Here is a 27473-nt window from a genome sequence, read left to right as displayed (position 1 = left end):
ATGAATGAGAGGGAGAAATTGAAAATGATCGATGCATGAAATGGAAATGAATTGAAATGAAATTAAATTTCGTAAATGAATTTGATCAAAGTAAGTGGTTGCATTGAAATTGAATGCTACCACATTAATAGCAATCAATTTCTTAAAAAGAAAAACGAAAAATATCCAATAGCTCTCAAAATAAAATATTTTGTGAATCATAACAGCACAAAGAAATAGTGTGCCTATGGAAGAGAGCTTAGAGATTGATGAAATGTGAGAAATGTTTGCGATCAGAGATTAAGAGTAAATAGATGAAATAATTTATGAAGAAGGGAAGCAAAAGAATGATAAGAAGATGGAAAGAATTTTTTATGTAAAAAAAAGAAAGAAAAAAAAGTAGAAATGTTAGTATAAACAAAAAGAAAAAACAGAAATGTTTTTAGAAAGTACAAGAGTTTGTTGTTAATTATTTAATTGAAGTGATGAGAAAAGACTGAGAGTGAAAATAAAGAGATGAGAAAAGACTGAGAGTGAAAATAAAGAGATGAGAAAAGATTGAGAGTGAAAATAAAGAGATGAGAAAAGACTGAGAGTGAAAAAAAAAAAAAAAAAAAAAAAAAAAAAAGAGATGAAAAAAAAGATGAGAAAAGATGAGAGTGAAAATAAAGAGATGAGAAAAGATGAGAGTGAAAATAAAGAGATGAGAAAAGATTGAGAGTGAAAATAAAGAGATGAGAAAAGATTGAGAGTGAAAATAAAGAGATGAGAAAAGATTGAGAGTGAAAATAAAGAGATGAGAAAAGATTGAGAGTGAAAATAAAGAGATGAGAAAAGATTGAGAGTGAAAATAAAGAGATGAGAAAAGATTGAGAGTGAAAATAAAGAGATGAGAAAAGATTGAGAGTGAAAATAAAGAGATGAGAAAAGATTGAGAGTGAAAATAAAGAGATGAGAAAAGATTGAGAGTGAAAATAAAGAGATGAGAAAAGATTGAGAGTGAAAATAAAGAGATGAGAAAAGATTGAGAGTGAAAATAAAGAGATGAGAAAAGATGAGAGTGAAAATAAAGAGATGAGAAAAGATTGAGAGTGAAAATAAAGAGATGAGAAAAGATGAGAGTGAAAATAAAGAGATGAGAAAAGACTGAGAGTGAAAATAAAGAGATGAGAAAAGACTGAGAGTGAAAATAAAGAGATGAGAAAAGATTGAGAGTGAAAATAAAGAGATGAGAAAAGATTGAGAGTGAAAATAAAGAGATGAGAAAAGATTGAGAGTGAAAATAAAGAGATGAGAAAAGATTGAGAGTGAAAATAAAGAGATGAGAAAAGATTGAGAGTGAAAATAAAGAGATGAGAAAAGATTGAGAGTGAAAATAAAGAGATGAGAAAAGATTGAGAGTGAAAATAAAGAGATGAGAAAAGACTGAGAGTGAAAATAAAGAGATGAGAGAGTGAAAATAAAGAGATGAGAAAAGACTGAGAGTGAAAATAAAGAGATGAGAAAAGATTGAGAGTGAAAATAAAGAGATGAGAAAAGATTGAGAGTGAAAATAAAGAGATGAGAAAAGATTGAGAGTGAAAATAAAGATATTTTCTCATTTTCAACTTTTTTTCTCTTTCATAAAACGTATTAAATTTTAATATATCATAAAAATATTTGAATGTTTATTTGTTTCCCTCAATTAAGTGATTTTCTTTTTTTTTTTTTTTTTTTTGCTTCCGTACGTATTATTGTTTAAATAATCATTTACGATCATTTCTGCAATTTTTGAAATTTCAAAAAAAAAAAAAAAAAAAGGAAAGCTCTTAAAAAAATGCTATATATGACAAATATTTGTAAAACTTTTCTTGAATTCCATTTATTTCAAAAAAGAAAAAAAAGAAGGAAAAAGTTTGTAATTGATCACAATATGTTAAGATTAAAATATGAAAAAACACTTATACATTTTCATTTATTCTCAAATGCAAAATGTTACAAATTGCAATATTAATAGATTATTCAAAAAAAAAAAAAGAAAAAGGGTTACATGAATTACCCAAAAAAAAGAACAAGTTATGGGTTAATTTATGCAAAATATATATATAAATAAATAATAAAGAATGATGACATATCAGTAATATTTTATCTTCATCAAAACAAATGAAGAATTAAATTAATTAACTACTTAACCCTAATTTATCAAAGTTAATTATGGATAAGAAGAATTAAACAAATAAAAAATTATCATCAAAATTAAAAAAAAACAAAAATTATTCAAAATGGTACGTATAATTTCACGTATTATAAATACAAAGATCACATGATGAAATGAAATAATAATCCAAAGCGATGAGAAATTTTTAGCTTAATAAAATGCTCAAAAAACAAAAACCAATCATTCACAATAACATTTCTTCTTTACCTCCATCTTCTCCTTCTATCATTCTTTTATAATGTTTATAATAATGATAAATTAGTAATACTTTAATCTTTACCCTCTAACTTTACCATTTCCCGATAATCTTATCTTTACTCTCTAACTTTATCTTCCCCGATAACTTCATCGTTAACCTCTAACTTTTTACCCTTCTCGATAATGACACAATCTCCTTCAGCGATTATCTCTCACTTTCGATCGATAAACTTAACAAAGCAAACATGCTTAAAGGAAGAAATTGATAGATTTATTAAAGTACGCCTAGCACTTACTTCAGCATGTCGTTGCCGAATACAAATTTCATTTGACAGCGCAAAAATGAATTATTTAATTTTCTCAGTAATGTAAATATGCATGTATACATATTTGCTTATCATCGATAGATTATATTACTATCATTTATGTAATTATTAATTGATGTTTACAACTAGTTGCGCATAAAATTGAATAAATACCGGAAAATTGAAAATTGTATACCGGATAGAGAAATGTTTACAAATTAACTCAGACTCGGTGAACAAAGATTAATTCAATCAATTAATTATGCTAGTGATTATTTTTTCGCCGGAAAATTGAAAATTGTATACCGGATAGAGAAATGTTTACAAATTAACTCAGTCTTAGTGAACAAAGATTAATTCAATCAATTAATTATGTTAGTGATAATTTTTTCACCGGAAAATTGCATACGGAAAATTGAAAATTATATACCGGATAGAGAAATGTTTACAAATTAACTCAATGAGAATTGTATTCAAAAATTAGTTCAATCAATTAATTATGCTAATAATTTTCTTTTTAGCATTAATTAATTTTTTGCATGCGTTTCAGTTCTCGGACACACTTATATATATGTTTCAAAATTTGAAATATTTTAATTTAGAAATTGAATATTGTGAAAATGATAATTATAATAACTTATTAATAACGAAATTATTATCATTATGCATAATATTTTACTTTTTTTTCCTCAAAATTTTCTTTATTTTTAATTCCTTTTTTTTTTCAGTTAGATAAGAAAAAAATCATAACCAAATTATTCAGTATTTTCCATCAACAATTGTGGTTTAAAAAAAAAAAAAAAAAACAGTAATTAAATTTTGATTAAAATTATTTAAAACTTATGAAATGAATTATTACAAAAAAAAAAGAGAAAGTTCAAATTTAAAACTGAAGCTGAAAATTTTTGAATGAAAATTTAAAAAATGAAAAAATTTGATAAATGCATAAATAATTTAAATTTTATTATTCATTAATTATGTACATTTAATTATATTTATCAATTATAAATGAAATATTTAATGAGAACAAAGAACAAAAATAAAAAACGAAAAAACAAAAAAACGAAGGAATGTGTTAAAAGCCAAATTTCATAAATATTTATAAATTGTTAAAACGTAGTAAACAGATTGAATAAAATTTTGCTCAAATTTTTTTTTGATAAAATAAAAAAGGAAAAGAAAAAAACGCCAATAATATTTTCCAATTGTTTATATCTTTTTTTTTTTTTTCTTCTTTTTAAATATTTCATCTATGATTGATAAATGATTAAATTTGATTATTTGTTGTTTTTCATTTTCAAAACTTCATTTTTCTTTTTTTCTTTCAATTTTTTTTTTTTTTTTTTTTTTTTAAAAAAAAAAAAAAAAAAAAAAAAAAAAAAAACAAAATTTCAAAGATACAAAAGAAATGAAACCAAAATGATTGTTAAAATTGAAAAAAGATGCATTAAATGAAAATTTATTTTCTTATTTCTCATTAAACACATTTTTTGTATTTTATCCTAAAATTATCGAAATAGCGCGGATTTAATGAGTTTTGTTAATGATAAAAAATCATTTACCAATAATAAAAGCAAAGAAAAGAAAAAATAAATTTTGTTTTTTGAGAATTTCTTGTGCCAATGTGATATCATTGTTGTACTAATGACAAAAAAATTTTTTTTTCTTTCTTTTTTGATTTGATATTAATGACATGTGACAATTATTGAATTTTAATTTGGGACAAATGCTGAAATGCTGTTAAAAATGAATTCTTCAATGATTGCAGTAACAAATAAAAAATTAATTGAAATGAAATTTTTTATGAAAATGAAAAAATGGATGTAAATTCTTAAAGCATTTTTATGCACTTGGATTTTAATTTTAGCATTATTATTTTAAATTTCAGTACTTTTTAGCATTTCAATTCATTGCCAACATTGAAGTTATTCCACTTTGATTATATTTTGATTTTAAATTATTTGATCAATTTTTATTTGTAAACAATTAGTTATTAAATTAACAAATTATCAGAATATATTTGCTAACAATTTTCGTTCTTTTTGCTCAATTATTATTTAATTATTATTATTTTTTTATATAACAAAAAATTACGAATATAAAATAAAATAATAAAGCTAAAACAATTTAATATGAAAGAGAATTTTTTGATTTTCGAAAGATTAGAATTGTTTTACAAAATTACCTAATAGTATAAAATAAAAATTTAAATTTTTAGAAAATTGCCGAGATTTTGTGTTTTTCTTAAATTTCTAATTTTTAATAATAAAAAAAAAATAAACTATAACATAATTTATGTTATTATTATAATTAGCACAAATAATTATTAAAAAAAATTATAAATTTCACATTTAGGTCTTTTTTTTTATTATTAATATTTACAAAGTATTAAAACATAAAGCAAAACCATAGAAATGATTAAATGATATTGATATTGATATACTGATAAATGATATTGATATTGATATACTGATAAATGATATTGATATATTTGATAAAAAGATACAGGTATTCAATTACCTGCCAGCAGCTATTTGTTGCCCAAACAATACGAGTTATTTCAAATATTATCTCAAAATTTTATCTATTTTCCCTATCGCTTTTGTAATTTTCTTATCATTCACTCAATGTGACTTTTATCATATTGTTTGTTTATTTGTTTACATACTTTAAATTTAATTTTAAAAAGAATATAGGATTATATTTTCAAATTTAATCATATAGCTCAATGCTTTACCCAAATAATTTCATCAAAATATGCCCAAAAACTTTACTATTTTCCAGATTTAAAAATTTTTAAAAAAAAAATATTGAAAATTTTTTTTTCTATCACAATGAAGCCATCATCATTAGTTTAACCTAAATAAATTATACTTTAATATAATTAATACAAATAATTATTAGTGTTATTCGCTTTTGCTATTTCTTTTTAGTATTATTCTGAAAAAAAAATTATATTATATTTTTATATTTTTAAATTATAGCAAATATTATTTCATATGAGTGTTTTTTTAAAAATTTTTATTGATAAATTTATTTCTGCTTTGATGTAATAAAGATTTTAAAAATTGTTTGAATTTAATTTAAATTTAATCATTTTCTTTTCCAATTGTTTATTTGTATGAACAGTTTTTTTACAGAAATTCCTTTTCCTTTTTTTGAAATTAAAAATTTTGTAAAATTTAACAAAAAGTTTTACTTAAATTTTTGAAATTAAGCAAAAATTGCTTCCAAATTTCCAATTTCATTTTTGTTTATGCAAGAAAATTGAAAAAAAAATTTATAATTTTTAACTACTTAATTTCAATTCTTATCATTTTGAATTTATAATTTTGAAATGATTAATTTTGCGTTGTTTATTTGAAATTTTAGACTTCAGTAATTTATTAAATAAATTTAAATTCTAATTTGGAACTTAAAATTATGTTTCATTGCTATATTGCATGCATATTACATATTAATTTTGATTTATTTTCTTGATAGTGACGAAAAATTTTAAATTTTATTTTTTGTTTTTTAAGAAAACGAAAACAATTTGTGCAAAATGCATAAGTGTTATCAAATAATTAACAAAATTTTGTATTAAATCATCATTTATTTATTTATTTATTTTTTGATTAAATTATTCAATTGAATTTTAACATTTTCATTGTAATTTTATTTTAATAAATCTAAGGAATAATTGGAACAATTATTGTGAATTTTGTACGTCATGATGAGAAATTAAATTTAACATCTTTTTTTTGGGATGAATTTAAAAAAATCCATAAGAATTTATGATGCCATTAAAAATCTTTAAATAAAATTTAGTGATAAGCATATTCAACTAATATTTCATTTTATTTGATAGCAATGTTAATTAATTCGATCAAATATTTAATATCAAATACTTGATAAAGTAAAAATTTCTTTCAATCAAATGATATAAACATTTAAACAAAAAAAAAAATAAGTGAACAATTGAAAATTTGTCCATTTTTTTTATTTGAAAATCATAAAATGCAAAAAGTTATTAAAATTTTTTCGATATCAATTTTACAATATTTATTAAATTGTTCATTGATTTAGCAAAATTTTGAATTTTGCTAAGAGGTGAGAGAAAAGAAATATTTGAACAGTTTGTCGAATAAATAAGTTTTGGAGTTTGGAAATTTATTTTCAGGTAATTAATATCATCAAAAATAAAATATTTGCTAATTTAATATAAATCCTGCCGAGAAAAGAAAAAAAAGAAAAAAAAAAACTAAGTAATACTTTGAATAAATTATATTCTTACATCCTTACTTATATATTTACCTACTTTAAACTAAAATTGTAACAAAATATTCATCATTTTGACAATTCACAAATGTAAGTAGGCAAAAATGAAATAAATTTGAATTGTATAACATTATTCGAAGTAATTTTCAAGTGATTATAAGTAATAACCAGGCGGTAATCGTGGCTTTGGGCAATGATCACAACCACCATTTGCGCCTGCTTCTCCAATTGGCCCTGGTGCACCGGGCTTTCCTGGCTTCCCATATAATCCTTTAAAGGCAAAATCAAAATAGCTTATTCATTTATTTTCCAATTGAAATGAAGTATAATTTTAAAAGGAGGAAAAAAAAAAGAAGCAAACCTGCACTTCCTTCATCACCTGGTGCACCTTCTTGACCTTTCCCACCAGGCTGTCCTTTCTCACCTGGTGGTCCCGGCATTCCAGGAGGTCCCATTTCACCTGGTCGACCAGGTGGTCCTTCTGGTCCAACACTAGGGACACGTTTCCCTGCTTCGCCCTTATTTCCTTTTCGTCCTGAAATTTTGCATTCACTTACGTCAATGATAGCAAGTATGTTTACTTTTATTTGCTTTTTTTTCTTTTTAATTAACAATAATGTATGATAGTTGCAGCTCTCTTCTCACTTGCATTATACCAATTTTCTATTTCAGATGTAAATTTGTTTTCAAATTTAAGCAATAATTATAAAATCATTAAGTATTAATTATAATTAATGCTATTAATTACAGATAATTACTTACCCATTATTCCCGGTGGACCTTTTGGTCCTTGTTTTCCCTGCAAACCTTTTTCACCTGGTTTTCCTGGCACTCCTGGTTCACCGATTTCACCTGCATACCCTCTGGGACCTTTATCACCAGGAAATCCTGGTGGGCCAGGAAGTCCTGGTGGACATTCTCTGATACACGGTGCTAATACTGGTGCCAAATAATCTTGTTCCACACCTGAACATGATTTTATATTTATAACTCTATATGCATTATGCTTCTTTCTAAGCCATCTATTAATGAAATTAGAAAATAAAAAAATTAAACCTTCTCCAGGTATTCCATCAGGTCCTGGTTGACCATCCAAACCATTTTCACCATCAATACCAGGTTTGCCAGGTAATCCAGGTTCTCCAATCTGGCAACAACCTGAATTGTTCACATAGAAATTGCAATATTCAATTCAAATTCTATCACATAAATTGAAGGAAATTTCAAAATTAGTCAGCCAGTTTGATTTATTTAATTATTGCATTTAAAATTTGTAAAATTAAAAATTAAAACCATATCCAAAATATTAATTATTTCATAAAAAAAAAAAAAAAAAGAAAATTTTTCAATAATACACTTAATCCATGTCCTATATATTTCAGCAAAATTAAATTTCTGAAGTGTGAATAAATAATTAAATTAATTAATTAATTAAATGATAAGATGAGTGAATAAGTTGATCAATTAATTAATTAATTACAAATTAAATTATTGGCTAACTAAATGAGTAAATACATAAGTATATCTATATGCAGTGCAAAGAGGAAAACAAAGGAAAAATTGTAAATTAAAAAATATTGAAATTTAAAATAAATTTTGCGTGCATATTAAAAGTAATTAAAAGTTTAATAAAGATTAATTTTTTTTTCTAGAAAAAAAATCATTTTTATCTAAAATTTGAATTTTAACTAACATTTATCTTTCTTCTTTGCATGACGACCATCATAAATTCCATCATAACCATCACCTACAGATGATTTCTTACTTTCATCACCATCGTATGCATCATTACCGTATGGTTGTTGCAACCTCATATGATTTTGATATAATTCATTTACATTCGAAGTTGCACTATCACCGCTAAAATTTAAATTTAAATATTTGTTTTCAGATAGAGTAATTAGCAGTAATGATGATATTCATTTTCATTCAAATTTTTAACAATAATCATTAATCATTTATTTATGCTTTTTCGAAAATTTGAAAATCCTTCATTTGAATTAATTTTTTTAATAGTTAATTAAATATATTTCCTTTTTCCTAAGACTATTACTAATTTTGAAATAAATTAATATACGTTTGAATGAATTAATGCATGAATAAATTTATAAATTTGTTTCAAAATTCATAAATGATTGAATGGTATTGAATAATTTGTTATTCATACTCATTTCTATATCCAAAAAGCCAACGATTATTTTTATTTTGCGATTGTGCACTACGAACAAAACGAATCCCACTATTACGTTCTTTCCTACGTTGCACATTCCAAATTGTTGTCCAAAAATCTCTGTTACGACTCTGTAATTTTGATGATAATAATAGTAAGTACAAGTAATAATAGTAATAATAATAATAACATTAATAACAATCATAATAGTAATGGTAATAATAATAATAGTAACAATAATAATAATAATAGCAATAACAATAATAATAATAATAATAATAGTAACGATAATAATAATAACATTAACAACAAAAAAATAATAGTAATAATAATAATAACAATAACAATATAGTAATAGTAACAATAAAAAAACTGTTATGCATTGCATTTCATTGTTTTTTTCTTCTTTTTCAGCAGTTAATATAATTATAACAGTAATAAATCATAATAGTAAAAATTAAGATTATCATAGTAGTAATAAAATTATTATAATAATAAAATTTTTTTCAGCAGTTAATATTATTGTAATAGTAACAAATTTCTAGAAATTATAGCAAGAAAAAATTGTAGCATAAGTAAAACATAAGTATAAAAGGTATTTGTCATATTTTTGAAAGAAATTTAAAATTGTAAAAAATAAAAATAAAGGAAGCTTACTTTGCAGAATTCCATATCATTTTGCATAGTACTCTGTACTTTTTGAACATACTGATAAGATATTGGCATAAGAATAATACAACTTAACATTGTTACAGTACTTAATGCAACAGCAATAAATGCAACAAGTCGAAAATGTTTCATATCAGTTTCAGTAAATATATCAGAGTGATATAAATGTTTCATATCTTCCTCTTTTAGATTTATCACTTTCTTTACCTTATCACACATTAAATCCTCTTTCAAATTCATCGCATTCAGTTCTTGAAATTAAAAAATATATTAGGAAGAATTATCAGAAGTGATTTCAGAAGTGAAAAAAAAAAAAAGAAAATATTGCAAAAGTTAAAATTTTTCACAAAATAAAAAGAACTGAAAACTAAAACTACAGTAATTACAGTAGCTTAAACTAAGGCTACAGTGACTACAGTAACCGGAAATTAGGACTACTGTAATTACAGTAACTAAAACTAGAGCTACAGTAATTTTAAGTTTTATCAATGATAAGTTAATCAGAATATGTTAGAAAAGAAAGTTAATTGTTTAATTCAGCAATTTTTTTTCTCTATTTTATTTTTTATTTATTGTAATTTGCAAAAAGTACTGCAAATGTAAAATGTTGAAAAGGAAAAAATAATGAAAAAAATGAAAGAAAACCAAAAAAGAAATACCAATTTTTATTTATTAAGCAATAAAAAAAACTAAAGATTTATGAAAAAAAAAAAATGACTTTTTTTTTACTTCGTTAAAAGATAGCAAAAGTTTCATCTAAATGATAGAATGATAATGACAGTTAGCATTAGAAATGTAGCAATCAACTTGATAATAATTACTTTAGTGATAAAAAAAAAAGAACAAACCAATTGCTAACTACAGTATTTTATTAACTAATGTTAGTTACTATATGTTACAGTATCTTATCATATCATACTAACAGTATCATTTATTCAACTACATTATAATAATTAGTAGTAATGGTAGTAATCTAATGACATCTTTATCATCGTAGCATCATACGATTATTATTATTATTACTATTATTTTTTACTATCATTTATCGATATCATTACTATTATCATTATTATTTTATACACAATTAATCATAAGAAGTGATAAACGAATATTATCTTAGTGCTGACAAAAATGCCTTATCCTATCACTGTTCATGATAAATACTACAAATCATCTTATTGTCATATTGTTAGTCTAATTAGTCTCAATGACAGTGACATTCAGCAATTTTTTCTTCTCTTTTCTTTTTGTCTTTGAATAATTCGTTTCACTTCAATTCTTACATCTGATTTGCTATTTACATTAGGATAAAATAAAAAGAAAACAAAAAAAACAAAGAAAAAAAAAGAAAAATACTGAGTTTTAAACAGTTATTCGTACTGAATGGATATATATGACACTTCGTACATTTCATCCTTAAATACTAAATGAGAGGATAGGATGTGACAAAGAAGATATCCTTTTTATTTTATTTGAAAGATAGGTAGATGCATTTAGGTTTTTTCATCTGTTATCTTCAAGTTAACATGAGGCATCTTATCGGTGAAAGGCATCACCATATCTTCTTGTACTCTTTGAAATCATTCAAAAGAATTGAAGGAAAAAGGAAAACGAAACAAAAAAGAGGATCAAAAAAAAGTGCAAACAATGGTTGCTCGTTCTATTAAAAGTAGATATTTGTGTTTTGTCCCTTTGACCTGGTTCAAATAAGAGAAACTATTGATATTAAACAAAAATTTCATGTTAACTCTTGTCACTTATCACTTTTGAATAGTTTTTATACCAATGCATTAATTTAATTCTATTTCTCAATTTTAATTGATCAGCAGTTTGGTCAGTGATGTATCACCAAATTAATTAATCCTAATTGTAGCATATTCATCTTCTGTTAATTCAAATGATTAATTAAAAAATGATAGCTTACTTCTTATAATCCATTAGTTTGTTGGTTTATTTAGTAATATAACATTTAGTTTAATTGTTCACTAATTAATCTGAAATGATGGCAATTCAATTTAAGTCGATGTTAATAATAATAAATGATAATATAGTAATAATAATAATAATAATAATAATAATAATAATAATAATAATAAATAATAATAATAATAATAATAATAATAATAATAATAATAATAATAATATAAATAATAATAATAATAATAATAATAATAATAATAATAATAATAATAATAATAATAATAATAATAATAAATGATAATAAATGATGACAACAAACAAAAAAAGTTTTGTATTTATCGGTCGAGCTTAATTAACAGAATATTATGTTCATATATCACCAACCATCAAGTAATACATTTTCATATGAAATCATTTAATCCTAAATGTATTTTGCTTTTTTTCGAGAACTGAATTATATTGTTTTTTATTTAGAACTATTTATAATTATATTATTTTGTTTACATTATATGTTTTTAGAATTGTATAGTATATTATTGTTTCGTTTTACTTTGTTTATTTTGTTGCATCCACGAATTTCAAATTTAATTATAAATGAAATCTTTATTTTGAAATGATTTATTAAGACCAATTGTATTTTTAATGATATTAAAAAAAAAAAATTGATTTTAACAATTTACACATTCTCTAATTTGGTCATATTTATTTACTTATTTATAATTAGAAAATTAATGATAACAAAAATTTCTTTTTTTTACTATTTTTTTGATAAATTATTTTTTGTTTTGTATTATTTTTTTATTTAAATTAATTAATTTTACGATGAGAACTAAAAGTTCACATTCCATTACAATGATCGAATTTTTTGTTTTTCCTTTTCCATTTCAAAGAAATTTTATTATTATTGGAAAATTACTTGGCATTCTTAAGATGATGAATTTTTATGATTATTATTCTTCATTTCCATTTAAATTTTTTGTAGAAAAAAATCTATCAAATTAAAAAGATAAACTGAAAATCACAATTATCACAAACTTATGATGCACAAAATGAACTTCGCCTATTTGAATTTAATTTTATTTAAAATGAATATTGTTTTTCTGATTATATAATAGATTTTTTGCTACTTTTAATATTACCAATTCTTTTTTCTTTATAATTTTGCAGAAATTTCTCATTTTAGGAAACCTTTTTTAATTTTAGGATAATCAAACTGTCAATGATTTTTTATAATGTAGGAAAAATAAGCTTAAATCATTGTAATAAATTAAAATAACAAAGTAAAATTTTTTTAATAGACCTTTTTTTTTAAAATAAGTTTATTGTGACAATTTTTAGTAGAATATTTTGTAATAAAACCGGTGCAATTTAAAATTGAAATTTAAAAAAAAAAAATTTTAAAAAGTAGAGAAAAATAGATGCCCTTATTTTACTCCTTGCCGATTACTTTGAAACCTCGAAAATATTCGAAACAATAGGAGGTCATCACTAAACAGTAAACAGTTAAAGAGGAAATTTCATCGAAATGCATTTTTCTTCCTTTCTTTTTTTTTTCCTTTCTTTTTTTTAATTAAAAAAGAATTGCGCTTTTTGCGCCTCATTCTTTCTCGAATTTGTTATTCCATCAAAAAGAATGCATATTATACTCTTTTTTTTTGCAAATTTACTATCAATGTAATTCATCATTGATGACTTATCAGGAAATATCGTTAAATTTTCTGATTGAATTTTGTAAAAGAGAAAATAGGAAGAAAAAGAAAAAAGAATGAATAAATTAAATTAGTTTCCAGTTTTTTAATATTTTACTTTGATGAGGTCATTTGATAACAAAGAATTAAACTGAGGAAAATGAGGAAAAGGACGACATTGAAGATTGATATTATATTTAAATTGGTAATTTAAAGGAAATAAAAAAAGAGAGAGAGAGAGAAATTTGTACTTTTATAAGGAACGAAAGAAAAAAATGCAAAAAAGGAACAAAAAAAATAGCAAAAAGGTGAGATGAAAATTTTGCTTTTGCTAATTTACAAATAATAATTTTTTTAATATAAACAATAACAATAACAATAAAGAAAACAATAACAGCAGCAATGACATAAAATTTACTTTTTTCAAACTTTCAAATTAGTTGAAACTGACCAATAATAAAAATCATTTAATGTTTTTTTATAAACGATATTAATTTGGGAGAGAGAGAGAGAGAATAAAATGAAAATGAAGAAAAAAGAAAAGTTTTAGGATTGATGGAAAAAGTTGCAAAGAGAAAGTGCTGTAAGAATTTTAATGATAATTAATTGATAAGGGTAAAGTGATTAGATAATAAATTCGAAATATGTAATTGAAATTAAATTGGAATGATTTTTTCGGAAAACAAAAGTTTCATTTAGAAAAGCAAAAATGAAGCAAAAAAAAAAAATAAAAAAGTGGAAAAAGAAATGGAAAATGAAAGAAATTGAAGTGAAATTAGCATGCAAAACTAATTCTGTAATGCTAGAAATCAAAATCACTTATTATATTTTAAATTGTTTTAATTTATAAAAATTTCAGAATTAAAATTACTACCTTCACTGATATTACTGATATTTCATTTATAATTTATTAAATTTCAAAAGCATAAATTAATTTGCTTTTTGCTTTTGTTTGTTTGCTTTTTTATTGTTAAAATTTTTGAATAGAAATGAAAGAAGCATTTAAACTTGCAGAATTTCATTTTTAGCAGCTAATGCATTAAGTTTGTTTCGATTGTAATATCAAATTTTTGACACTGTTTTAATACTGAAAGGTATGTGTAAATTTTTAGAAATAAATTTAATTTCTTTTTAAAAATTTTAAAATTATACCTTCATTTCTCTCTTTTTTTATTTTCTAATTAAAAAAAATTTTTTTTTTTAACAATTTTAAAATTATAGAATTCATTTCTGTCTTTTTTATTTTCTAATTAAACATGTTTCTTCCTCTGATGTCCAATTCCTACTTTATTTCATCCAATTTTTTATTAAATATAAAGAGAAATTGTTTTTTATTTTTTATTTTAACATAAATTTGCAAAGATTTAAAACAAACATGAAAGATTTGATTGAACTTCAAAGATAAAATGATAATTAAAATGACAAAGTTTGTATGAATTTAAAAATATATAACAAATTTTAAAGCATAGAATAATTAACAAAAATGAAAAAAAAAAATTTTTTTTTTTCCTGTACATATATTATACATCACACATAAAATATTAAAATATATTCAAAATTTCCATTACGTATAAAAAGGTCAAAATGGATGTCACACTTTCATGAATCACGTGTGAAATATTAAAATAGATGTGTCATTTTTATGAGTCACGTGTGAAATATCAAAATATACATGTCATTTTTATGACTCAGTATAAAATATCAAAACATATATATGTCATTTTTATGACTCACGTATAAAATATCAAAATAGATGTGTCATTTTTATGACTCACGTATAAAATATCAAAATAGATGTGTCATTTTTATGACTCACGTATAAAATATCAAAATAGATGTGTCATTTTTATGAGTCATGTATAAAATATCAAAATAGATGTGTCATTTTTATGACTCACGTATAAAATATCAAAATAGATGTGTCATTTTTATGACTCACGTATAAAATATCAAAATAGATGTGTCATTTTTATGACTCACGTATAAAATATCAAAATAGATGTGTCATTTTTATGACTCACGTATAAAATATCAAAATAGATGTGTCATTTTTATGACTCACGTATAAAATATCAAAATAGATGTGTCATTTTTATGACTCACGTATAAAATATCAAAATAGATGTGTCATTTTTATGAGTCATGTATAAAATTCAAAATAGATGTGTCATTTTTATGACTCACGTATAAAATATCAAAATAGATGTGTCATTTTTATGACTCACGTATAAAATATCAAAATAGATGTGTCATTTTTATGACTCACGTATAAAATATCAAAATAGATGTGTCATTTTTATGAGTCACGTGTGAAATATCAAAATATATATATGTCATTTTTATGAGTCACGTGTGAAATATCAAAATATATATATGTCATTTTTATGACTCACGTATAAAATTCAAAATAGATGTGTCATTTTTGTGCCTAAGCATAAAAAAAAAAAAAGAAAGCAGAAAAATTAAATAGACATCTATAATAATTCCATTTGTCATGCATAAAATGTTAAAACAGGTGTCTGATTCCCACGTATCATTAAAACAGGTGGTAGATCACGTGTGATTAAATCTAACCACGCCATATATAAGCTGCTACTAATTTCCAAACGTGGTACCGGTAATGTTCTAAAATAAATTAATTCTTTTATTTTGTATACTACTTATTTCATTAAATTAAAATAAGAAATTTTGTGAAATTGTTTAAAAATTATGAGAAATGGTGAAATAAATTTCAGAAAAAAAAAATTTTCTGTAATTATTTATTGAATATATATTTTAATTTTAATACTTTTCTTGTTTTTGTTTTTTTCTTGCCATTATTTCTTCTTTAATTGTTGTTGTTTAACTAATATAGAATTAAAATGACTTCATATAAGATATTAAAGATAATTAAAATAAAAAATAAGCATGATGATTCATATATTATGCTTAGATCTCGAACTGATGAATAAACAATTGTTAGCTAATTTAATTAATAGCTTTCAATTTTAATGAAATTTGAAATATAAATGAAAAATACATGACAATAAGGTCAGCTTGACGTGAATGATGCTGTAAAAGTTCTCTAATATACAATTGCCGATTTGTACGCATTTTTTGTGCTGCTAATTCGCAATCCGAAATTAACCCATTTCGCTTGTCACTATCGGTAACTCTCATTGATGCTATGATTGCTTCAAAATGATTTAACCTAAAATGAATGAATGAACTAGAAGTTATATTTTTAATATTCTTTTATCAAATAATTACAATAAAAGTTTTTTATTTAGCATCAAATAAAAAAAATTATAACATACATGACAGGACGTGGTTCTGAGGTAATATCTGTAATTACACGTACGTCTGTAAATGGAATACGAAATTTGCTTAATAAAGAAGCTAATTTTTTTTTATCAGTTTTTGCGCAAGTTGTAAACGTAAATATGTAAAGTTCAGCATCCTGAAATAATTACATGCATTATAATGGTAAAATTTTGAATCAAATATTCAATTATTATTTTGCAAACAGAATGAAAGTTATTTCTAAATAAAAACAAATGAACAAATAATAGTATTAATCTTATAGTAAACAATATAATATTTTCCTATTGTTTTATGTTAATGCAAACAATTAATGTTGTGGTCTTTAAGTAAACAGACAAAGTGATATTGATTTTATAATAAGCGATATAACATTGTTTTATTGTTTCATATTCACAAATATTTTACATTGTTTTGCTTAAAACAAATAGGTGGTATTAGTTTCAAAATAAACAATGTTAATGTTTCATATTCATATAAACAATAAATGCTATTGTCTAAAAATAACTGGTAAAAAATAAGTAAAAAAAAGTATTAATTTTATAATAGATAAGATATTACTATTATCAATAAATTATGTTTATACATATTTTTTATTTTAATTAATTGTTCATTTATTTTATCATTTTTTAGCTAAATAATGTTAATTATAGGCATTTTGCAATGATTATTATAAATCTAATGATGTTCTATTCTACATAATTATTTACCGAACACATAATTTTATGCAAAAATTGCCAAAAGTACTTTTTATGATATTATTTATTCAATAATTTAATAAATTTCAAAACAAAAAATTAATGCATTTAATCATGCCTGCTAGTTATACTAAATTTATTACTATTGATGTTAGTTTAAACAAATTGAAATTTGCATCGCTAATAATTTATTGGCAGTAGAAATTACCTCAAGATAACTTTTAGGTAAACGTAGAAGATGTGGTATGAGTAATGTTAATCCACCATCATCATAAAGCCACCATACATCTATTCGGCCTTTTCTGATCCGTTGATGAAATATGTTCACTTCAAATTTTAATTTCTCTTGCTTTTCCATTATATTTGCTAATCTATGCAATTGAAGGTGCAATTTTATTTTGTTTCCTTTTATTTTTTTTTATTTCCTTTTTTATATTTTTTAGCAAAAAACATAAATTAGTGAAGTATATTTATCATTTATAAGTAAATTTATAAAATTGTTAAATTTTACAATATGCGTTCTTTTTTTTCTTTTTAAATTCCTGACGTGAAATGACAAAAAAAATTTTTTTTTACTATTAACAATGAACTAAAGAAATTTGCATACTGTACTTCTGTCTACTGTATTGTCTACTGTATTTGCCCCTGTCTACTGTATCGTATTTCAGTATTACTGTAGTACAATCATGCATTTAATATTTTTAGATTACACTTCTGTAATATTATTTTTTCAGTGCTGTTTGTAAAATTTTATCAACTGCTATTTACTCCTATTTTTGTAATATTTTTATAATATAAAACTGTTACTATCGTACTCGTTTACAGTGTCACTTACAGTATGACAAAGATTAAATATCGTAAGAAACTCTTCTTGTTGATGTCATTTGGATGCTATCACCACTAATATTTATTGTCTATGAAAATCAAGTGATTATCAAGAGAAATAGCTTCATTTTTGATTTAAATAATCGGAAAAACAGACCCAATCTTAATTAAACATTAAATTATTTCAATTTATTTTTAATGAATTGCTCAGTTTGTGCTGTTTTACAAAAATTTTTATTTAGCTCTTCTTTCATTTCTATAGTCTATCTTACAAGGATTGTAAATTCAAAGGAAGTATTTTTTTAAAACAATTTTCTTTGTTGTTGTTATTAATGATTTAAAGATAATGATTTTCAACTTATATTTTGAATTTTTTTGAAATAATTTAATGTTAACTAAATTTGAAAGCATTAATATAGTTTAAATATTTTAATATTACTTAAATATTTTCTAATACACTAAATAATTTAAGCTTACCTTTTTCCTGATTAGTAGAAATTTCAGCTGAATTATCCACACTATAACATACAGATGATAATCGAGATGGTGTTGAACACAAATTATGTGACAACTTTCTTTTACCCAGTTCATTGCATTTGTAAAATCTATGCAATAGATTTGATAAAATTTATAAAATTAAACTTTTGAAGCAAAGCTGAAAAATTCCTATATAATCATATTTAAAGTATTTCTAAAGTAATTTCTTAGTTTACATTTCTAAATCATATTTTATGACGACGAAAATGTTTTGAAATGAATTAGTAACCTAAGTAATTCCATCCCAGAAAATAATTAAATAATTTTATCAAAATTATTAGTTTAAGGTAATAAAACAAAATTAACAATTTTTTCATGGGATGATGCGAATGTTGTTTGAATGAAGGTGATTTTATTGATGAAATATTAGTAAGATTTAAATCAGCACGCATTTCTCGAGTATCAAAACCATTCGTACTATTTGATAAAATTCCAACAGCAAAATTATTCTCAAATGCATCTCTAAAATTAAAATTTTTTATAATTTTAAAAAATTTGTAGATTTATTTTTTGTTTTTTTAATTATTTTTTTTTTTAAAAACAAAAAACAAAATACTGCGGGGTAAAATTAAATTTAACAAAATAAATTAATCACTTTTACTTTCATTAATGTATTTCAGAAATATTCTAACCTAATAATACCAACATAATTTTCAATTTCTGATAAACCATCTTTTCCATTTTCAAACCATTTATTTCGAAAACCAAGCATAACAATATTTGGGCGTAAACGTCCAATACCAGCAAGTTGCAAAAGACATTGAGCGCCGATTCGCATATTGCAATTCAAAAATGGTAAATAAAATGCTTTCAATTTGTTACTATTGAACCAATCAGTGATTTCTTTATCCAATTGATGAATTAGATGAAATGTATATTCATTTCGCTCATGCTAAAAATTGTTAATTGCAAATGTGAAGAAGAAATTATACAATTAAATTTGATTAAATTAGGAAAATTTTAGATATAAAAACAAAAAAAAATTGAAAGAATAAAAATATTTAATGAATAAACAAATAAACAAATAATTATCAAATAAATTTGTATACCTGAATGATATGTCCAGCAATTAGCAAACTTTCACCTTTTGTAATACATGAAGCAAAATGAAGAAGTAATGGTCGAAATATTGGATTACCAATTATAAGTAAAATTTGTGGACGATAATTTTTCGTATGTTCAACATCATTTGATAATTTTAACAAAATATTTAATGCAATACGATAACGTACCGCAGCTGTTGACGGTCCCCAATTAACATCTATTTATAAATGATATGATAAATTTGTTAATTTTAAATAAAAAATTTGATGATACTAAAATTAAAATAATTATTGTGTTTTCGATTTAAATTAACTGCAAACTACCAAAATAACTCTAATCACAAACAAATAAAAATTTGCTCTGATTTATTAGTGTAATTTATTGAAATAAATTATTAATAAGTTCAAAATGGAATTGTTTCCCAAATATTTTTCCAAAATAAAAATAGAAAAGCGTAAAAGATAAAATATTGAATTATGAATAGCAAGTTATTACTAACCAAAATAGATGCGTCAATTTTTTTCTCTTTAATTTTGCTATTTTTTCATAAAAAGTTTTCAAGAATTTCAAAATATTCAACTTTTTGAAACAAATTCTAAAATTTCATGTCCTTACTCAATTTGTTGTTATTGCAGTTGCTATTATTATTATTTTCAACTATCATTATTTTTTTTTATTATCATTATTATTGTTGTCATTATCATTTCAATATTTATTATTACTATTGTTAAATCTAAATGCAGTAATGTTTGGATAAAGCCAAACTGTTTGCAAAAAAGGAAAAAAAAAAAGAGAATTTTTGTTTACTCTCATACCGAGGTGTCGTTTTGATAAATAAACAAAAATCATAAAAAAGAAGGCAAATATGAGAAGCGCAAATGACCATGAAATAATAAACATAACGATAATACAAATACTTGCGCCAACTAATGATAACCACATATTGTAGAAACGAAACGATGGTCGAAAACCTATAATAAACAAAAAAAAAATATATTCATTTACCAAAATAACTTTTATTTATTTATCAATAATATGCGTATTTTTGATAAATAAAAATCAATCAATAAGCCATATACTTTTTTTTTGAAATTATGTTTTTTTTTTTTTTTTTTTTTTTTTTTTTTTTTTTTTTATTATTTATTTTTTGAAAAACTGAAAGATTTAAACCAGGTGATTTAGCAAATGATGCATCGAAACATGCATAATTAACGGATGCATATGCTGCTAAGAATAAATTTGACACAAAACCATTTATAATGTTAAGATCACCTGAAATTTTCATATTAATTTGAAATTATTAGATTTAAATGTTAAAATAAAAACTTTGAAATATTGATTTAAGATTGTTAAATTTGAAAAACATAAAAAATACGATGCAGCAAAAGATTATCCAATTTACAGTACTTCTTCTGTCAAAAAAAAAAAATATTTTTGTAAACAAAACAATTAGATATGCTTTTAAGTTGTGGTTATTATAATGAATTAAATTTTTTTGTGTGTTCCTAATAAATAACAAAAGAGGAAATTTTGTTTTTGTGAAATTTGCATCGAGTTAACTAATTTTTTTCAAAATAAAAAAATAAAATAAAAGTTCCATTCAATGTGACAAAATTTTGTCTTAGAAAATTTTCTCTTTCCTTCTCTCTCTCTCTCTCTTTCTCTCTCTGTCTCAGAAATTTTTATTGAAAAATTTTCAAAATGTTTAATTTTAGGCTAACAAATCTCAATGATTAATTGGAAATTTTGAATGAATTAAATTAATTTATTTGATAATAAAATAAGATGAAAACTTACCAATGAGAATAACAGACATTGTAAGAATGGAAAAGAGTATGTATGCTCGTTGTGGAATATTTAAATCGTATTCTTTAGAAAAATAACGAAATAATGGAAATAATTCATCTTTACACATTGCCTAAACAAAATAAAATTATAAGAATTTAATTTTAATATTCTGAAATTTTACTTTAAAATTAACCTTAATTACCCTGAAACTGTAACAATTTAACTTGAGTTATCTTATTATTTTTTTCTTTTTAGTTTTCTTAGATTTTCAAGAATTTAATTGATGTTATCCTTTATAATATAATTATATAATTAATAGAAACAAAAAATATTTCTAAAAAAAAAAAAAAAAGCGTCGGAAAAACTATTATCTATTTCAATGAAAATATTTCAGCAAAAATTGCTGACAAAAGAAAAAAAAAAAAAAAAAGTTTTATCTGTCAGTTTTATCTGAAAAATGATAATAATTAAAAAAGAAAAAACTTTATTATTGTCATTGTTCGTTTCTATTATTTTTATTTTAAGTTCATCGTAATAATTTTTGGAGATAATTATACAAATTTGATTGTTATTAAAACAAGCAAAAAAAAAAATGTCAGTTGTGATATGATAAAAACTATTTCTATACTAATTAATTTAAATAACACCAGCTTATAACAATGTTAATTGTCTCGAAAAACAATTCCCGAAATGTGTGCATAAGCTAAAAAACATTTAAGTCGATATGTGACAAATATTTTTTGCCAATCTTAGCAAAAATTTTTCTCTATCAATTTAAAAAATTAAAAAAATAAATCAATTTTAAATTATATTATCGATTACCTGAAATATTTGTGGACCATTGTCTAAATTTGTCATTGTAGAGCTAAGTGACATAGCAAAAATGCCAGCGATTAATAATGGACTCCAAGCAGATTCAAGTTTTGCTACCTAAACTTAATTTATCAAAAAAAAAAAAAAAAATTCCAATTTAAATTTAGCCTAATTTAATTAAAATTTTTGTTTTGGTTAAATGTGCATTAAAAACTCTAGATTTAATTCTGATATTATCAATTACTAATGTTGTGCTAATGTTATAAATTTTCACTCAATCAAACTAATTAATTTAAATAATTTAACTTGAATATATATATATATATATATATATGTATATTTAGTATTTCATTCTAACTATATTATATTTGTCATTGTAAAATTTTTAAATCATGTCTTTCCATTTGTTTACTTATTTTTTTCTTCACTTTGTTCTTGCTTATTTATTTTAATTAAACGTTTTTTTTTTTTTTTTCTTTAAATTAAATTAATTAAGCATACTTGGAAAAAATTCATTAAACCGTAATTGCATGTATGATTCATTGCACATGGAAATGGTTCCCAATTAAATGTTACATTATTAAATTCCGGTATTATATCACCGGGAACATCACGAAGCATTGTAGCTGCCGGAATGAATATACAAATTAAATTATACAAGATACAAACGCCAATTGCTGAGAACATTCCAACCGGTACGTCATATGCTTGATCCTGTTGTATGAAGGATGAATAATTTATCGATCTATTTAAAATGTAAAAAAAAAAAAAAAAAAATATTACTATTTATTACAATAGATTAATTAATTAATTAACATACTTTAAGTTCATTAATAAACATTGATCCAGCCATAAGTCCGGTCATACCCGGAAAGAAAACGGCATATACAGAAATGAAATTTTCATCACGCCAAGCTGGATATAAATTTTCTGATATTGTTGCTACTGAAATAAAATATCAATTCTTCTATCTTGTTTTCAAAAAAAAAAAAAATTAATTTCATAATTTTATTAAAAAAAAAAATGTCCGTTTTCAAACTATCATTTTTTTGTTCATTGAATCATTGAGTATTGCCTCATTATTTCGTAAATAAATAATTTTTATTTTTGTAAATTTTAATTAATTTGCCTGAATTTTTTTGATTTTATTTTAATTACTTTAAAAAAGATTTTAAAATAAATATTTATAAGATAATTACTAACTATTATAACCCGTCATTCCACGTAATTTTTGTTCATCATTTGGTGATAACAATAATGATCCAAAGCACCAATCAAGAAATGATAAATGGTAGAGAGAAAACATAAATAGTGTAGCTGTGTCTTCAATTTTTGGCCCAGCAAATGTTATTAGCATCAGAATCAAACAAATTACTGTAAAATTTTGATTAAAAAAAATTTTTCTTATGAGATGATACTTCATTTACATTATTATGAAGAAAAAAATCAGTTCAGAAGTGATTTTTTTTTAAACTAAGTAATAATATTATTTAAATTTTTTAAGTAATAATAGTAATTTTAATTTAATTCTTTTGAATTGTCGCAAAAGTTTAAAAAAAAAAATCAAAAATTAAACTTTTAATTTTGATGAAACTCATAACAATTTTTATTAACATGTGAAGAATTAAGATTGTAGCAAAATGTTATTTTGCATGTAAAATATTAAATTGTCTAACTGACCGACACCAAAAAGACGAACATCATTGATTTTGGAATTAGTCAAAGTGCTAAAACCATTTTCATTCATCAAATCAACAATCGTTTCTGCTGCACTTACAACATATAATGATGCCATCATTGCATTTGCAATTGAAAAAATTGCTCCAATACTTCCACCAAATTCTGGACCCAATGATCTGAAATGAAATTTAAAATATTTTAATAATACATTAACAAATTTCAATAATTTCAAATAAATATCAAATAATTTTTATGAATTTTTAAATTTTCAAATAAAGAAAACATTGTAAAATTCTGATCAATTTAACATACATTTTTATTATGTAAGTTTGCTGATTTAGTAATATATCCATACGCCATTATTAGTTTTTCAAGTATAACTCAAACGAAAAAATGGGTGTACGATATAGGAATTATCTATACGGTACATAAAGTAAGCGTACGGTAGAGATGACGGGTATACGGTTTGTATATGATACACGACACGTACATACGTACAGGAGATGTTTTACGATCATTTTTATAGTCAGTAATACTTAATATCTAAATATACCTTGATATCACATAATATAAACCACCTTTCTTACATTCACCGTTCGAACAAATACCACTTATTGATATTGCTGTAACAATACATACCAATGCTGACAGTAAGACAATCGCTGTGCCACCTACTGTAAATTAATTAAAATTTTATAAAAAAAAAAAAAACAACAAAAAAAAGTTGTTTATCAAAAATTAATAGAAACTGAAAAGTATGTAAGCAAGAAGTAAGAAAAAAAATGCAAAAAAAAAAAGAAAATTAAAATAAAAAGCATACAAAGACCAGCTTGACCAGCAATCCAACTATTTCGTAAATATAACAATGAACCAACAATGTTTGTAAATACCGGAATAAAAACACCCGGAAAAAATAAATGAATTTTAATTATTAATTATTATTAGAGTCAAAGAAGTCATTATTATTTGCTATATGAATTTTTGTAAGGATAAAAAGTAATATTAGTGTAAAGTAATTTGAATTAATATTAGCAATTAATCCATCTTAATATTTGAGCTTATTAAACAAAATTATTTTAATCAACAATGAAATTATATTTCTAACAGATCGCAACACTCTCAATGATAATTCACTCCATGATTTACTCTCTTAAAATTTTTTTACATTTCTGCATTTGAATTATAGTAATTTAATCATCTTATTTAGTGCTTTAGTTTCACTTTTTTTTTTTTAATTTCTTATGAGATGATATAATTCTTGAAGCTTAAGTGAGTTCAATATTTGAACTCGTAGCGTTAATTTATTTTAATACATTTTAAATTACTCTTGGGATTAAATTATCTTAAACCCGTGGGAATAAATTGTTATATTAAATTGGAAAGATAATCGCTGCAATGTAATCCAAAAGACTTTTGTTTACTTAACTTCATAATTAAAATCCGAAATGCAAAGATGAATAGCAAAATGTACATGTATTCACCTGGAAAAAATTTTTTTTTGATTTTGATGATGAAAATTCAGAATTGTCTGATTGGATTGCATTTATATGATGATGCATTGATCCTTGAACATTTTGCATTTCCAATTGCTAAAATTTTATTCAATAAAAATTTTGCCATCATCATTTTATTTCTGTGTTATTTCTATACAACTGCTTGTATTTGATATATTTTTTTAATAATAGTAATTGCTAATTTGTTGAAAAGAAATTAGTTAAATGTAATTTGTAACTTATTCATCTATAAAATTCCTTTTTTTTTTTTTTTTTGTATATTTTATAAAAATTTTCAACAAAAGAATTGAAGATTTCAGATAAAAAATAATTAACAATTCCTGAATGTGTATGTTTACTCGTTTACAATATTACATTATTTTACCTAACGTTTCTCTCACTTTTTTTTTTTTTTTTTTTTTCAAAATTTACTTGATAAAATTTCGTTATTAAGCACAAAAATAAACAATATCAAATTTCAAAAAATTTAAACAAATCATTCTGCTAATTTTGTTTTCTCGTCTTTCTCTTCACAAATTCAAACTTACAGCAATTTTATTTTTGCATAGTTTTTTAAGCAAAAATTTTTAATTAATAATATATTAAAAAGAAAAGTAAAAAAAAAAAAAAAAAAAGAGTAATGCATACCTTTTCGGTGAAAGTAAGTTCTAGAGCGCCGTGCATCAAATCAACAACCGTTACTCGAGATGGTAAATTTGAGTTTTTTCTCGAATATAATGGTAAGCGATAATTTTCAATCGATGGTATTCGTTCTATCGTCATTTCCGACTCATTATGTAAACTTAAAATTTGAGAGGTCATCATGAATTAGAACAATAAATTTAATTAATATTTCATATTCATAACGATTGAAAATTTGATTACTGTAAAAATTCTAAGTACAATAAATATTCTATCTAATGATAACTAATTAATTCTAATTTTTATGTGCTAAAATAGGTAATAAATTTGTGTTATTAAATATTACAAAAAATTAAAAGCGATGCATTTCAATTATTATGAATCACATATTTTGCAGGTAAGAAATTTAATTAGCAAAATTGCTATTACCTTGGATAATCAGGTATTGCTTGTTCATCATCATCTTGTTTATTAGAAGTACAAATGGGATCAAATAATGTAAATAAAATCTATAATTTACATTACTCATTAAAAATTTAAAATAAGTTTTTCCTCTTTTTTTTTTGAAAAAAACTATACTTAAATTAAGGAATCTAAGTAAAATTTATTAATCAACGATTAAAATCCATAAATTGATAGGAGTGAAAAAAAAAAAAAAAAACGGAACAATTACTGATAATAATTTATTTACCAACGTATTAACTAATATTTGTTTGTTTGTTTGTTTTTTTTTTTTTTTTTTTTTTTTTTTTTTGAAGCCATGCAAACATATATGCATGTAAACAAACCTGTTTCTTTTCTGCTTCCATATTTATGTCAATTTTTTGTACTGCAACCATTTGCAGAAATAATTTCCATATATTCCGGAAATGTTCCAATGATTTACAATTTATTCATGAATAATTGGTTCGATAATAAATTTATATGCCAATTTGCCTCGTTTCATTTTTCAATCATTTTGCTTCTATTTTATTCATTGTTTCATTAAATATATATATTTTTTTCATTTTTAAATAAAAATTAAATAATGGATGAAAAAAAAAATGGAATAATATTGAAATTTCATTACAAATATAATATATTAATGCCTCCTCACATGTTATAATTTTAAATTTAAAAAACAACAAACACTGAATTAATTTATGAAAATGGAAAAAAAAAAATTTTTTTTCCTATTATTTTCATTGATATAAACTAATTTTAAAAATTTATTTACTTTTGAAAAGATAAATTTTTGCGAATTTCATTTGCACATGTTTGTTATCAT

The 27473-nt window shown here is 22.7% G+C and overlaps 2 protein-coding genes across 2 annotated transcripts; both read right to left on the bottom strand.

Moving 5' to 3' along the window:
* Positions 1-7093: 7093 nt before the first annotated feature.
* On the bottom strand, positions 7094-10018 carry Bma-col-45 (cuticular collagen, putative; the record flags this gene model as incomplete). Its single annotated transcript, XM_043080801.1, has 7 exons — positions 7094-7209; positions 7301-7474; positions 7702-7905; positions 7996-8097; positions 8633-8799; positions 9107-9240; positions 9767-10018. 7 exons carry the CDS (start codon positions 10016-10018, stop codon positions 7094-7096), a joined length of 1149 nt encoding a protein of 382 aa, XP_042936735.1.
* Positions 10019-15878: 5860 nt separating this feature from the next.
* On the bottom strand, positions 15879-27045 carry Bm7832 (Uncharacterized protein; the record flags this gene model as incomplete). The annotated part of the gene is made up of 21 exons (XM_043080800.1): positions 15879-16011; positions 16406-16576; positions 16683-16825; positions 17593-17711; positions 18687-18814; positions 19053-19208; positions 19379-19638; positions 19796-20007; positions 20606-20761; positions 20961-21062; positions 21588-21708; positions 22401-22508; positions 22893-23105; positions 23212-23336; positions 23595-23765; positions 24072-24247; positions 24625-24745; positions 25543-25660; positions 26213-26366; positions 26636-26715; positions 26995-27045. 21 exons carry the CDS (start codon positions 27043-27045, stop codon positions 15879-15881), a joined length of 3018 nt encoding a protein of 1005 aa, XP_042936734.1.
* Positions 27046-27473: the final 428 nt, after the last annotated feature.

The sequence above is a fragment of the Brugia malayi genome (assembly GCF_000002995.4).
Source record: "Brugia malayi strain FR3 genome assembly, contig: Bm_v4_Chr3_scaffold_001, whole genome shotgun sequence".
NCBI lineage: Eukaryota > Metazoa > Nematoda > Chromadorea > Rhabditida > Onchocercidae > Brugia > Brugia malayi.
This window is presented reverse-complemented; position numbering and strand designations above follow the sequence as displayed.